The 11286-nt window shown below is 43.9% G+C and overlaps 1 protein-coding gene and 1 long non-coding RNA gene across 5 annotated transcripts in view; both read left to right on the top strand.

The window, feature by feature from the left end:
• The first annotated feature begins 770 nt into the window (after positions 1–770).
• The window catches only part of srrm2 (serine/arginine repetitive matrix 2), a 14360-nt gene continuing 3844 nt past the window's right edge, over positions 771–11286 (top strand). The window contains exons 1-13 of one of the 4 annotated variants that reach the window (XM_015050777.1): positions 771–988; positions 2879–3130; positions 3306–3401; positions 3783–3968; positions 4374–4457; positions 4541–4609; positions 4696–4722; positions 4805–4915; positions 5739–5877; positions 6748–6977; positions 7011–8828; positions 9953–10561; positions 10640–10714. In XM_015050777.1, coding sequence (XP_014906263.1) covers positions 2883–3130; positions 3306–3401; positions 3783–3968; positions 4374–4457; positions 4541–4609; positions 4696–4722; positions 4805–4915; positions 5739–5877; positions 6748–6977; positions 7011–8828; positions 9953–10561; positions 10640–10714 — 3692 coding nt within the window. In that variant the 5' untranslated portion in view covers positions 771–988; positions 2879–2882. Of the gene's footprint in view, positions 989–2878; positions 3131–3305; positions 3402–3782; positions 3969–4373; positions 4458–4540; positions 4610–4695; positions 4723–4804; positions 4916–5738; positions 5878–6747; positions 8829–9952; positions 10562–10639; positions 10715–11286 lie in introns of all 4 variants that reach the window. The other 3 variants (XM_015050775.1, XM_015050776.1, XM_015050774.1) reach the window with 3 other exon arrangements.
• On the top strand, positions 5884–6360 carry LOC106958724 (uncharacterized). The gene is made up of 2 exons (XR_001427203.1): positions 5884–6044; positions 6082–6360. It is a non-coding gene; the product is annotated as an uncharacterized LOC106958724 (long non-coding RNA).

Raw genomic sequence — 11286 nt, 5'->3', positions numbered from 1 at the left:
TTTGCAGTTACTTTCTCACTCTTAGACAGTTGTTATGACATATTATCATGTAGTTTACAACTTTGTGCAGCTGATTAGGATCCCATAAGCTCAAATAGTAATGAACTATGACCCCAAATCCCAGAGTTGAAAAGAAGGCTTTCTGGATGTAGAGTAGGACCAAAGAGCAGAGAGAAGGAGGAAGTTGAAACCATCTCTTCCTTCCATCCATCTTTCTAACCGTATGGTGAGAGAGAGATTTAAAGAGGACCGGTTGCCAACAAATTATGGTGAAATCCAAAATATGCTACAGTGGAATATCACCCCTGCTGCCCAGATATCGAGCTGTTAGCATGTCATGACAGTTATGAAACTGTCATGCAGCAACAGTATTCAGTCAGAGGCCAGACTGACTGCTATTGAAAATCCTTACTATCTAGTGCTCACAGCATCACCATCCACAACAACTCTTTGATGATACTTAGATAAGAGTCATGATAAAATGTATTTTCCCTGGTATAAATTAATTATTTTTTCAAATTAGTAATAATAATGTAATAATATTAATTAAGATTAAACAAGTTCTTTGTTATACATAGTATATAGGTGATATTGACTCTTAAGATCGTATATATAATCTCATATTTCAACAAGACCTCTGGCACAGCCTATTCATCAGGGTTATTGATCAAGTTGAATATTGAGAAAATTTGTTGCATCAATCATTATTTTTTAAATTACAAACAAGAGAAGAGCTCTCCTTTCCTCCAGTACCTGAACGCCGCAGTTTAAACGTGCGAACATACGTGTGACGTAGACGGATTTCATCCTGTAGTTGCAAAGCGAACCTGTTAGCTGAAGCTAGCAGCATTTCTTTTATTTTGCCACACTTTTACTCAAACGGTTGTCGTTAAGATTAGTGTTGCTGAGTGGCTCTACGGGAAGTTATCAAATACCAGACTCTTTAACGAGCCATCTTGCTAAGGTTTCTCCTGGAGAAAGATTGCTGGTACGTAATGATTACGTTAGCTAGCTTAGCTGGTAATAAGAAGGCCTCTTTCTTAACAGAGCTAAATATATCCTAAACGTAATAGTTAATTAACTGTCTAGACAATCATTCGTTAAGGATAATATATATGATGAGTTAAATGTCGATTTTATTTGGATTCTCATGATTTTTATTAACGTTCATGAAAACTAGCTTCGACGGGCCTAATTTGACGCACGTGCCAAAGCGCGACAAATATAACCGTTTTTTCTGACCAAAAATATAAATTTATGGTGACAGTGTTCGTTTTAAAAAAGGCCAGAAAGACTGAAATATCCTCAGCATTTTACTATCTGGAGGCCCAGATCGAAGAAAGAAGCTGTCAACAAAATGTCTCCCGGAATTATTGTGTTCTGGATTGGTGGAGGTGTTCCTTTATGAGGAGCAGAAACCTTTCAACTGCAGTTTATGAAGGACAATTACACTGTTGAATGTCTGGGCACTGTGTATCATAGTGGTCTGCGTTAAAGACAACATTGTTAATCATTCGTAAAATATCAGATTTCTTTTAACAATTTTGTTTGCTGGGAAAACAAAATGTGGCCCTTGGAAAAATTTGGTGGAACTTTTTTGGTGGAACTGATGGGGATCAATAAATGTGATGTGAGGTGATTATTTTAATACAAATATAGTATAGGATTAGGAAAAACCTTAAACACAAGCTGTGATGATAATAGGTTTGTTAGCAACATTTTCAGAAATCAAAGTAAATTATCTTATCTGACAGAACAAAAAAATAAGTGTAATTTTTAAAAATTATACTTGGATTATGTACAGTCTGACTCAGAATTAAATTTTAAGACACTTTTATTGTATCAATGAGTTTGTTTCTGATTAAAAATGAAACGTACATCTCCAAAAAGATATTAAGACTATATAAAAGGGATGCTATTTCTGTAGGAAAAGCTGTTTTTAATTTACATTTTAAAAATGTGGTTTTTTTTAATAATGAATGAAAAAGCATTTATTTTTATTACAACAATCAAAGGCCTTTTAGTAATTTCTTAAATGGATTTTGTATTTTTCCCCTTGTATTTTTGATGACGCATCGTTTACAGCAAATCATAAATCTCTGATTCTGGAAAACTTCACCCTAATCTTTACTTCCTGGATCAGAAACTAATCAGGACTCTGGCCGGACCGCAATAAGACACTAATATTGTTTCTAGACATTTAAGATGTTGGTAAGATTAAAATATCACCTTAAATCTGCCAGGGAGATGAATCTTTTTTTTTTAAATTGTGTGAAGATTAAAACATAAACTACTGAATTAAACCAGTGACAGACACAAAAATTACTTATTTTAAAAAACATCAGTGGCTCCTTCATCAGACACATTCCTTGGTGAATGTGCTGCCTTTTTGTTTGGTTGGATTAAATGTCGTTTTACTTGTAGCGTAAAACTGATTGGCTTATTTCATTTAGCCAATCAGTGTCAGTTTTGGTAGAGAATTTGGTATTTTTATAACTAAAAACGGCAACAAAAACTACTCATCATTCAAATTAAATAATAGTCACAATTATCACAAATTTTTCTGGCATTTCAGAACTTATCTTTTAGTTTTGATTGGACCCAGACTTTGACCTTGCTAATTAATCATCTCACATGTCACACAAGTTGAATTCTTGTATTTGGGTACTTAAAGAGACTAACATCATATTTTTAATCCCTGTTTGGACCAGTTTGTTCTGATGACAGATTAAAACCAAACAAGCTGATTTATACCCTTTATTACAGTCATGTATTGTTATTTCACTAGAGAAGAGTGTGAGTAGATTTAAAAATGAATAACTTTCTGTCTGAATGCTTACAGCATTATCGGTTCAATCATAACGTTTGATCCTTCCAGAGCCATGTACAATGGTATTGGCCTGACGACTCCTCGGGGCAGCGGCACCAATGGCTACGTGCAGCGCAACCTGTCGAGCCTGCGGGTCAAAAGGCCCCGAGACGAGCGCGGAGGCGAGCGCGACGAGAAGGACCGCGAGCGGCTGGAGAGTCAGCTGAACCGGCAGCCCAACGCCGACATCCTGGAGCACCAGCGCAAGAGGCAGCTGGAGGTCAAATGCGCTGAGCTGCAGGACATGATGGAGGAGCAAGGGTGAAGAAAAAAGCTTTTACTGACGATTTTTAGCAATATTTCCTGCTTTTCTATTTATTGCTCTAATTTGATCTTTAAAAAAGCAAGTCTTTTTAGATTTGTGATTTGAAATGTAAAAAATTTAATTCTTGTTCTGTATACTGACGATCTGACTGCTGTTTCTTCTCTTGCTCAGATATTCGGCCGAGGAGATCGAGGAGAAGGTGAACAGTTTCCGCATGATGCTGCAGGAGAAGGAGGAGCCGCCTCCCGCTGCCGCTCAGAAACCAACGTGAGCACAAAACTAAAGCATGCGTCATGCACAGGCTGTGTTCATGTTGGAAGCCATCTCTGTAGGAACCTGAAGGAAAATAACAAGAAAAACCTCCAAGTCCAGCTAGAGTCTCCCTAAAACAATGTTTTCTGCTCAGATGAAATGGTTTAACTTTTAGACTGTAATTCTAAAATATGTTTGGCTTAATAACAATAATATATTTTTCCAAAAGAATAATGGACTCGTAGTCTTTCATTAGATGGAATCAGAATGTTTTCTAATATATTAAGAAGAAACTGTGACATTTTGGCAATAACAACAATATCAAATGAGAGTTTTTTGCTGCACAGATACAGATTCTGATTTGTTCTTTTACTGACTGATTTCTTGTCCTTCCAGTGTGACAGAAACACACGCCCTGGCTGCAGCCAACCAGCAGAAGAACGACCGTCTTCGTGCCGCTTTCGGCATCTCCAGCGACTACGTGGACGGGTCGTCCTTCCACGCTGACCGCAAGGAAAAGGAGAAAGAGAAGCGGGAGCAGGAACGTCTGGAGCGGGAGAAACTGCAGCAGCAGAAATACATGTGAGCAGGAGCACTCACAATGTTGCAGCATTTCTGTTACTAATGTCCACAAACTCTAATATTCCGCTAATGTCAGAAAAACTCAATTAAAATCACATGTGAATTAGTTTGTTCATGTGATAAGTCAGTAAAAAACATGTCATACCATCATCCTCCAACTACTTGTTGATCATGAGGCAAAAAATCTTTCCATTGCAGTTTTGCAAGATAAACTAATTTTGATACGGCCAAACAAACACCTCATCCAGCGCCAAAACGTTTGATCAAAAAACAAGAGTTTTTTTTCTAAATTTCCATGTTTCTATTGAGGAAACTTATTGTCAAAATGTCGATGGAAACGCAGCCAGTGTGAATTTATTTCACTGCTGAAGGAGTCGCCGTTTATAATGTCTCTCTGTGTGGCAGCTTGGTGGAAGATTCAGATGACTCAGATTCTCCTCCCAAGAAGCGCAGCCGGAAGAAGAAAAAGAAAAACAAGAACAGAGAAAGGTGAGGAAATGATGCTGATTTGTTAAGAAGGAAGGACAGAATTATGAGGATCCATCTGAGATTTTACTGGTTTGACTTTGAAGCAGCTCAGAGAGTTCGTCCTCATCTCCTCGCAAAGAGAAGAAGAAATCCAAAAAGAAGAAAAAGAAACGGTACAACTCCATTGTCCTCCTTTAAACAAAACGTCTCTCCTGCTGTGCTTATATTCATGTTGATGCTTCATGTGATTCTGTTTCAGGGAGGCATCAGAGGACGAAGACGACAGGTAGCTGCTGTTCAACTCTTTTTAAACGTCTTCTGAGCTCATCTGTGGACTGATTTCTAATGTTTCCATCCTTTGTGTTTAGTTCCTCAGATGAGAAGCAGAAAGTGTCGAAGAAAAGAAGGAGTGGAAGTTCCAGTCCTCCGAAATCGAAGTCGGGTCGGCGCAGAAGCGTCTCCTCGAGTTCAGATCACAGGTCTGAACCGAGCGCCCTTCATCGCTGTTATCTTCATATTCAGCTCAGAAAAACTTTATTTAGCCGTCTGTGGTCGTAGTTCAGCAGTTATTTGGGTTTCTGAGATGGTAATCAGCAGTTATGAAAATAATAGCTTGTTGCCATGGTTACGAATCAGAGGTATGAAGAAAAAGATATTTCCAGCTGCTCAACATCCAGAACCACGATTATGATCACAACTCTTATCAGATCTCTGAGCCGTTTAAAACTAAATCCTTTGGTTGACACATCTTTAATTCTGCTTGGAGATTTAAATATTGAACACTTATTTTGATTTAATTAACGTTACAACAAGATTTAATTTACCTTGTAGGCGAATAAAGCATTTTTGATTTTGAATTGATGTATAAGACATTCGGAAAGCCTGGACAACAACAGATGCTGTCGCAATTAATTAGAAATTTATTGAAAAGTTGATTTATTTCACTAAATCTGTTCAAGGTGTATTATTATTAGTGATACATTTGTGGCTGTTAAGTTACTCTAAAATTACAATATTTAATAAGAAACTGATTTACCTCAAAGCTATAGTAAGCATTTAGCAGAAATAAGGGCTTAAACATATCAGTGTTTAATAAATCTATAAATCCATCGATAAATTTGTTTTTTGGATAATTAAATTTGTTGGAATAAATTAAGATTTTGTAAACATTTCAATAATTTTTTAAGATTGTGAGGGAGCCTGACTCCATTTAAATAAAAATAATTTACTTTTATCCAGTACTATAAACTTCCAGAATCACAGGCAGAAGCTGATGTTTCATTTTGTTCCTGTTGTTCACAGCAGCAGATCTCCACCTCCATCCAGATCGCATCCAAAGGACCAAACCGCAAAAACCACAGAAGGCAGAAAGGGGCGGTCGCCAGACAGGAGGCGCCGTGGCTCTGAGGAGCGCAGCCCACAGCGTCGGGCGGGCGACGGGGTGAGAGTTCACCGATTCATTAACAACTCTCCATTATGCTACCCGAACCTTCATCCCCCAGAAATACCTCCGTCTCCACTCAGCGTTTCTGTGTTACTAGCTTACTAGTACTTACTAGCTTCCTGACTAAAGGAAATAAGGTTTAGAGTAACATTCAGAGTAGAAATGTTTAGTACGTTTTCCCCTGAAAACGCCATCCTCAAGATTCAGGGTTGTATGAAAGGGTCAGGGTAATCAGCTTTTATCTTTTACATTCAGCGCGGACAGATTTAGGGTGTTTTCACACCTGATTGTCCAGTAGACTCAGTTTGACTCAGGACCAAAATTACAACATTTGCTGTATTTTCAGGTGGTGCAGTTCTCTTTCACACTGCACTGAGTCAAACGAACCAAACCCTTTTTGTCAACCTGTTCCCCTCCTCACCTGTAGGGGCGCTGCAACAAGGACTATTGAAGGAAACGACACCAAAACCTCTAAAAAAACACACTGAACCCAACTTCACAAAATGGAAGCAAAACTAGAGGCATCAGATTTTAGCGGTTGGAGGATTTCTCTTTTGTCTCTTTTCCCGCTAGCACTAGGCTAGTGTGTTTGTTTTGGTTGTATTTACCCAGATTGCCCTGCTCTGTGGTCCACTTCCTGCTTTTGGAGCAGTCTCCAGTTTGCTTGGTGTTCACATACAAACCGAACCAGAGTTCACTTCAACCGAAAACAGACCGAGGTTTGGAGGACCAGAGTTAGCTTAGCATTCACTCCTCACAGCCGAACCATTACAGAGTGAACGCATCCTTATTGAAAACTGTACCGTTGTGATTTAGAGTGAGAATGTCTAAAGGACGATTTCAAACATGTTTTCCCTTGTCATGCAGAGGAGGCCCAATCCTGAGAGGGAGAAAGAGCAACGCCGGGAGACGGAGAAGACCAAAAGGAGACATGACTCCTCGTCCCCCTCTCCGTCTCCAGAGAAAGACAGAAATGTTGATCGGGGGAGAGCAAGAAAATCTAGAAGCAAACAAAGGGAGCGAGAAAAAGGGCAGACCAGGAGCATGGACATGGACTCAAGACAGCACTCCAGGAATCAGGAGACGGAGAAGAGGAGGCGCTCCAGGAGCGTAGAGGTGGAGAAGAGGAGGCGCTCCAGGAGCGTAGAGATGGAGAAGAGGAGGCGCTCCAGGAGCGTAGAGATGGAGAAGAGGAGGCGCTCCAGGAGCGTAGAGGTGGACAAAAGAGATCAATCTAGAAACAATGAGAAGGGGAGGCGGTCAAAGAGTCGAGAAATCAGAAACACAGAGAAGGAGAAAGTACCTCAGAGGATCAGACGGGAGCCCTCCTCTTCGTCTTCCTGTTCTCCTACTCCTCCTCCTCCTCAGCAGGAAACAAGGGGCGAAAGAAGCAGGGTCCCTGAGCGGGAAAAAGACGGGAACAAACACAGAACGACGAGACATGACTCTTCATCTCCGTCTCCTCCTCCTGAAAAGGAACGGGCCCGAAGAGGAAGGAGTGGAGATAAAGAACGTACAAGTGAGAAGGACATTCAGTCAAAGACACGGGGACGAAATGAAAGGGACGTCAAGAAAGGTGAAGCTCAGCGGCAGGATAGAGAGAGACAACCGTCTCCTCGCCAACAGAGAGGAGACAGGATGACAGGCGCCCGAGATTTCCCATCGCCAACTTTGTCCCCATCCTGCACCAATGGAAGCCAGATTGAGAGGAGACAAGAAACGCACAAAGAACGATCGACAGACAGGCATTTGAATAAGCAAAAGGAAGAAAGTGTTGAGAAGCGTAGGAAAGACGGCGGGCCGACTGCCGACGGCAGAGGGGACGGGTCCAGACCTCCGGAGAAGCAGAGGAGCCCAGTGAGAGAGAACAGACGGGAGGAGAAGCTGAAACAAACAGAAAGCAGCAGCAGTAGCAGCAGCAGCAGCGATAGTGACAGTGACAGCTCCTCATCCTCCTCTTCGTCCTCCTCCTCCTCCTCTTCATCTTCCTCTGAGGACGAGGATAACGCAGATAAAACTGCATCACCAGAACAAGATAGAAGCATTCATAGGAAAAGTGCGCCGTCGGCCATCGGAGCTGCTGTTGAAAGGTTTCTGGCCAATGGGAGGAAAGAAAACGCCGCTGGTTCTGAAGGCGACGGACCCAGGCGTCCCCACCGAGAACCTGGACCGGACAAACCCGAGCGTGAAAGACCACCGCTCAGAGATCCCGCCCAGGATCGCCCGTCTCAAGCTAAAGGACAAGAGCGGTACAGCCCCACGCAGGTGGAAAGCCGGAGTCCGTCTCCCTCCCCACCCAGAAGACCCGAAAACAGCCGAGGCAGGAAGTTCTCTCCGCCTGAGGCCAGAGCTGGGGACAGGGCGAAGGACAAGGACGCCTCCAAGAGGACCACAAGGGCCAGCCCCAACGCCAGGAGCCCCCGCTCTCCAGCCCAGAGGACCGCTACCATCCCACCAGCCGCCCGCACTCCTCCAAGGCAGTATCAGGAACCCCCGTCCCGGTCCAGAAGACCGTCACCGCCTCCGTTCCCATCAGACCGTGACAGGGACAAGGGACGAGAATGGGACAGAATAGTCAGAAGGAGCCGGTCCAGAAGTCCTCCGAGAAGACGCAGCGGATCTAGGCCCAGAAGTCCTCTGAGAAGACGCAGCGGATCTAGGCCCAGAAGTCCTCTGAGAAGACGTAGTGGATCTAGGCCCAGAAGTCCTCCGAGACGACGCTACGGCTCTAGGCCCAGAAGTCCTCCGAGAAGACGCAGTGGTTCTAGACCCAGAAGTCCGAGGCGGCGTAGTGGGTCCAGGCTGAGAAATCTGAGACGCCGTAGCGGTTCTAGGCCCAGAAGCCCAAGACGACGCAGTGGGTCCAGGCCTATATCTAGGCCTAAAAGTCCAAGGAGACGCACTAGATCCACGTCAAGAATCCTCAGACGGCCAAGTCCCCCCAGCAGGTAATGCGAGTAAAGTTATGAACATGCCGTCAACAATACAAGCTTAAAAGGAAACGTTCATACACATTTATCTGTTCCAAGCATCTGATCAGTGACTGGGTGGGTTGTAGAGCTGTGCATCATCTGCGTAGTCATGGTAACTATTCTTATTTCCTGGTTTAACCTGAACCGGTGGGAGCATATAGATTTAAATAGGAGGGGTCCCAGGACTGAACCCTGAGACACCCCACATGTGTCTTACCTGCTGTCTTCACTTTGATGAAGCAGATTATAACCTGGTTTTATAGGCTATTAAGCCACTGTAATGTTTCCATTAACAGACATCTACCTTTTGGTGTTTATGTTCACCAAAAGGTAGAGAGTGGTTCACCTCCAAATTTAAGGAAAACAACACTTCTTATCTGTGATATTCCTGAATAAACACTCAAAGGAAAATAATGTAATGACCTTCAGAAGGGAACAGTTTTTCTACATGAACTCAGATGTTCATGTGTTTTCTGTTCCACCATCAGAGTTTCAGGGTATTTAGCTGGAATGCTAACAGTGACACCTGCTGGCGTACGCTTGTCATGACAGCGACCTTCACCTGGCTCAGTTACTAAACCGAATGTGAAAAATAAAACCAGTCGGTGTAAAACACAGATATTTAATGTAAAACATCAACAATTAATTTCCCTTTGGGATCAAAAAAAATATTTTTGAATTGAATTGTTACAACATAAACATTTTCAAAGTCAGCAAAATCGCTAAATCACTAAAAGAAAGATTAGCTCTGCTATTAGCTGATTAGCAGAAGTGAACCCAGAACTGTTCCAAAGTCTAACGTTTGTTAATTTATGGATTATTTAAATTCTTCTAAATTAATGGATTAAATTCCCTCCTTAGAGATTTTATCCACATATTGACATTCAGAGAACTTAATTTGAGCGTAGCACTGATGAAGGTAATGAAGATATTTCATGTTTTGTGGCCGTTTCCTTCCTGCGTAGGAAGAGAGTCACTGATGTCGTTTTGACTGACATGGAGGAAATCAGCCTGTTTGTCCGTCACACAGCTTAGAAAAGAACAGATTAGTTTTTTATCAACGCCCTGAAATGTTGAAACGTTGCCGTTTCTGCCTCCAGGTTCCGCCGGTCTCCGTCTCCTCAGCAGCGGCGGCGGGCCAGTCGCTCGCCCTCCACAGACAGGCAGAGGGAGCGAGAGAGGGGCCGGCAGCCAGAGAGACCCCCTCCAAAGGTCGCCTCCCCGCCCCAAAGGTCGTCCTCTTCCTCCTCCTCGTCCAGCTCCAGCTCCTCCTCTTCCTCGTCTCCTTCTCTGCCGCCGGACAGGAAGGAGGTGAAGCCTCTGGCGGAGAGAGAGAGGCCGCTCCCGGACGACGGGAAGCCGGCGGGTCGATCTTTGTCGGCTCAAGCTCCTCCCAGGGACTCCGCCCGAGCCGCGGCAGCACCAGGCCGAAGAAGCTCGCCGTCCGACCCGCGCCGGCCTCATGACGCCATCAGGAGGTCGCCGGCCGTCAGCCAATCAGAAGGCAGGCAGCCAACAGCTGGTCCCGAAGGGAAGCAGTCACCGACAGCCACCAGGAAGGATGCTGCTGTGAACGGGAAGGAGAAGGCCAGCAGGAGCAGCAGCTCCAGCTCCTCTTCATCCTCCTCGTCTTCATCATCGTCCTCCTCTTCGTCATCCTCGTCTTCGTCTTCAGACAGCTCTGACTCAGAGGCGGAGCAGGGCAAAGGGTGAGCAGGAGCAGCTGAGGAACTGACGGGTGTTTTGGATCCGTTGGTTTCCTCATCAAACTGTTTCCTTCTCAACAGGAAGCCAGAGAAAGGACGAAGCTCCCAGTCCTCCTCTTCCTCATCCAGCGATGAAGGGGAAGCCAAGAAAAACAGGTAACGCTCGTCTGGAGGAGAAGAAATGGAGTGATGTGATTTAACTAGACCAAAATCTGGAATAAAATCAGTTTGTTTATTCAGGTATGATGGACTAAAGTTTGAGACAGAGACTGCATCCTCTCCTTCCTTTGTCTGTTTCCTTCCTTCTTTCTTTACCTCCTTACTCTTCCTTTCTTCCCTTCCTTCTTCCCTTCCTTCCTCCCTCCCTCTCAGCCCTTCTGTCCTTTGTTTTCCTATTCTTCCTTTCAGGCAGACTTCCTTCCTTCCTTCCTTCCTTCCTTCCTTCCTTCCTTCCTTCCTTCCTTCCTTCCTCCCTCCCTCCCTCCCTCCCTCGCAGCCCTTCTGTCCTTTGTTTTCCTATTCTTCCTTTCAGGCAGACATCTTTCCTTCCTTCCTTCCTTCCTTCCTTCCTTCCTTCCTCCCTCCCTCCCTCCCTCTCAGCCCTTCTTTCCTTTTTTTTCCTATTCTTCCTTTCAGGCAGACTTCCTTCCTTCCTTCCTTCCTTCCTTCCTTCCTTCCTTCCTCCCTTCCCTCCTCTCTTCCTCCCTCCCTCTCCGCCCCTCTTTCCT

Source organism: Poecilia latipinna, unplaced genomic scaffold (assembly GCF_001443285.1).
Source record: "Poecilia latipinna isolate Pla-1442-1.1 unplaced genomic scaffold, P_latipinna-1.0 Scaffold1009, whole genome shotgun sequence".
NCBI lineage: Eukaryota > Metazoa > Chordata > Actinopteri > Cyprinodontiformes > Poeciliidae > Poecilia > Poecilia latipinna.
The sequence above is the reverse complement of the archived record's forward strand: the minus strand, read 5'-3'. Positions and strand labels throughout refer to the sequence as shown.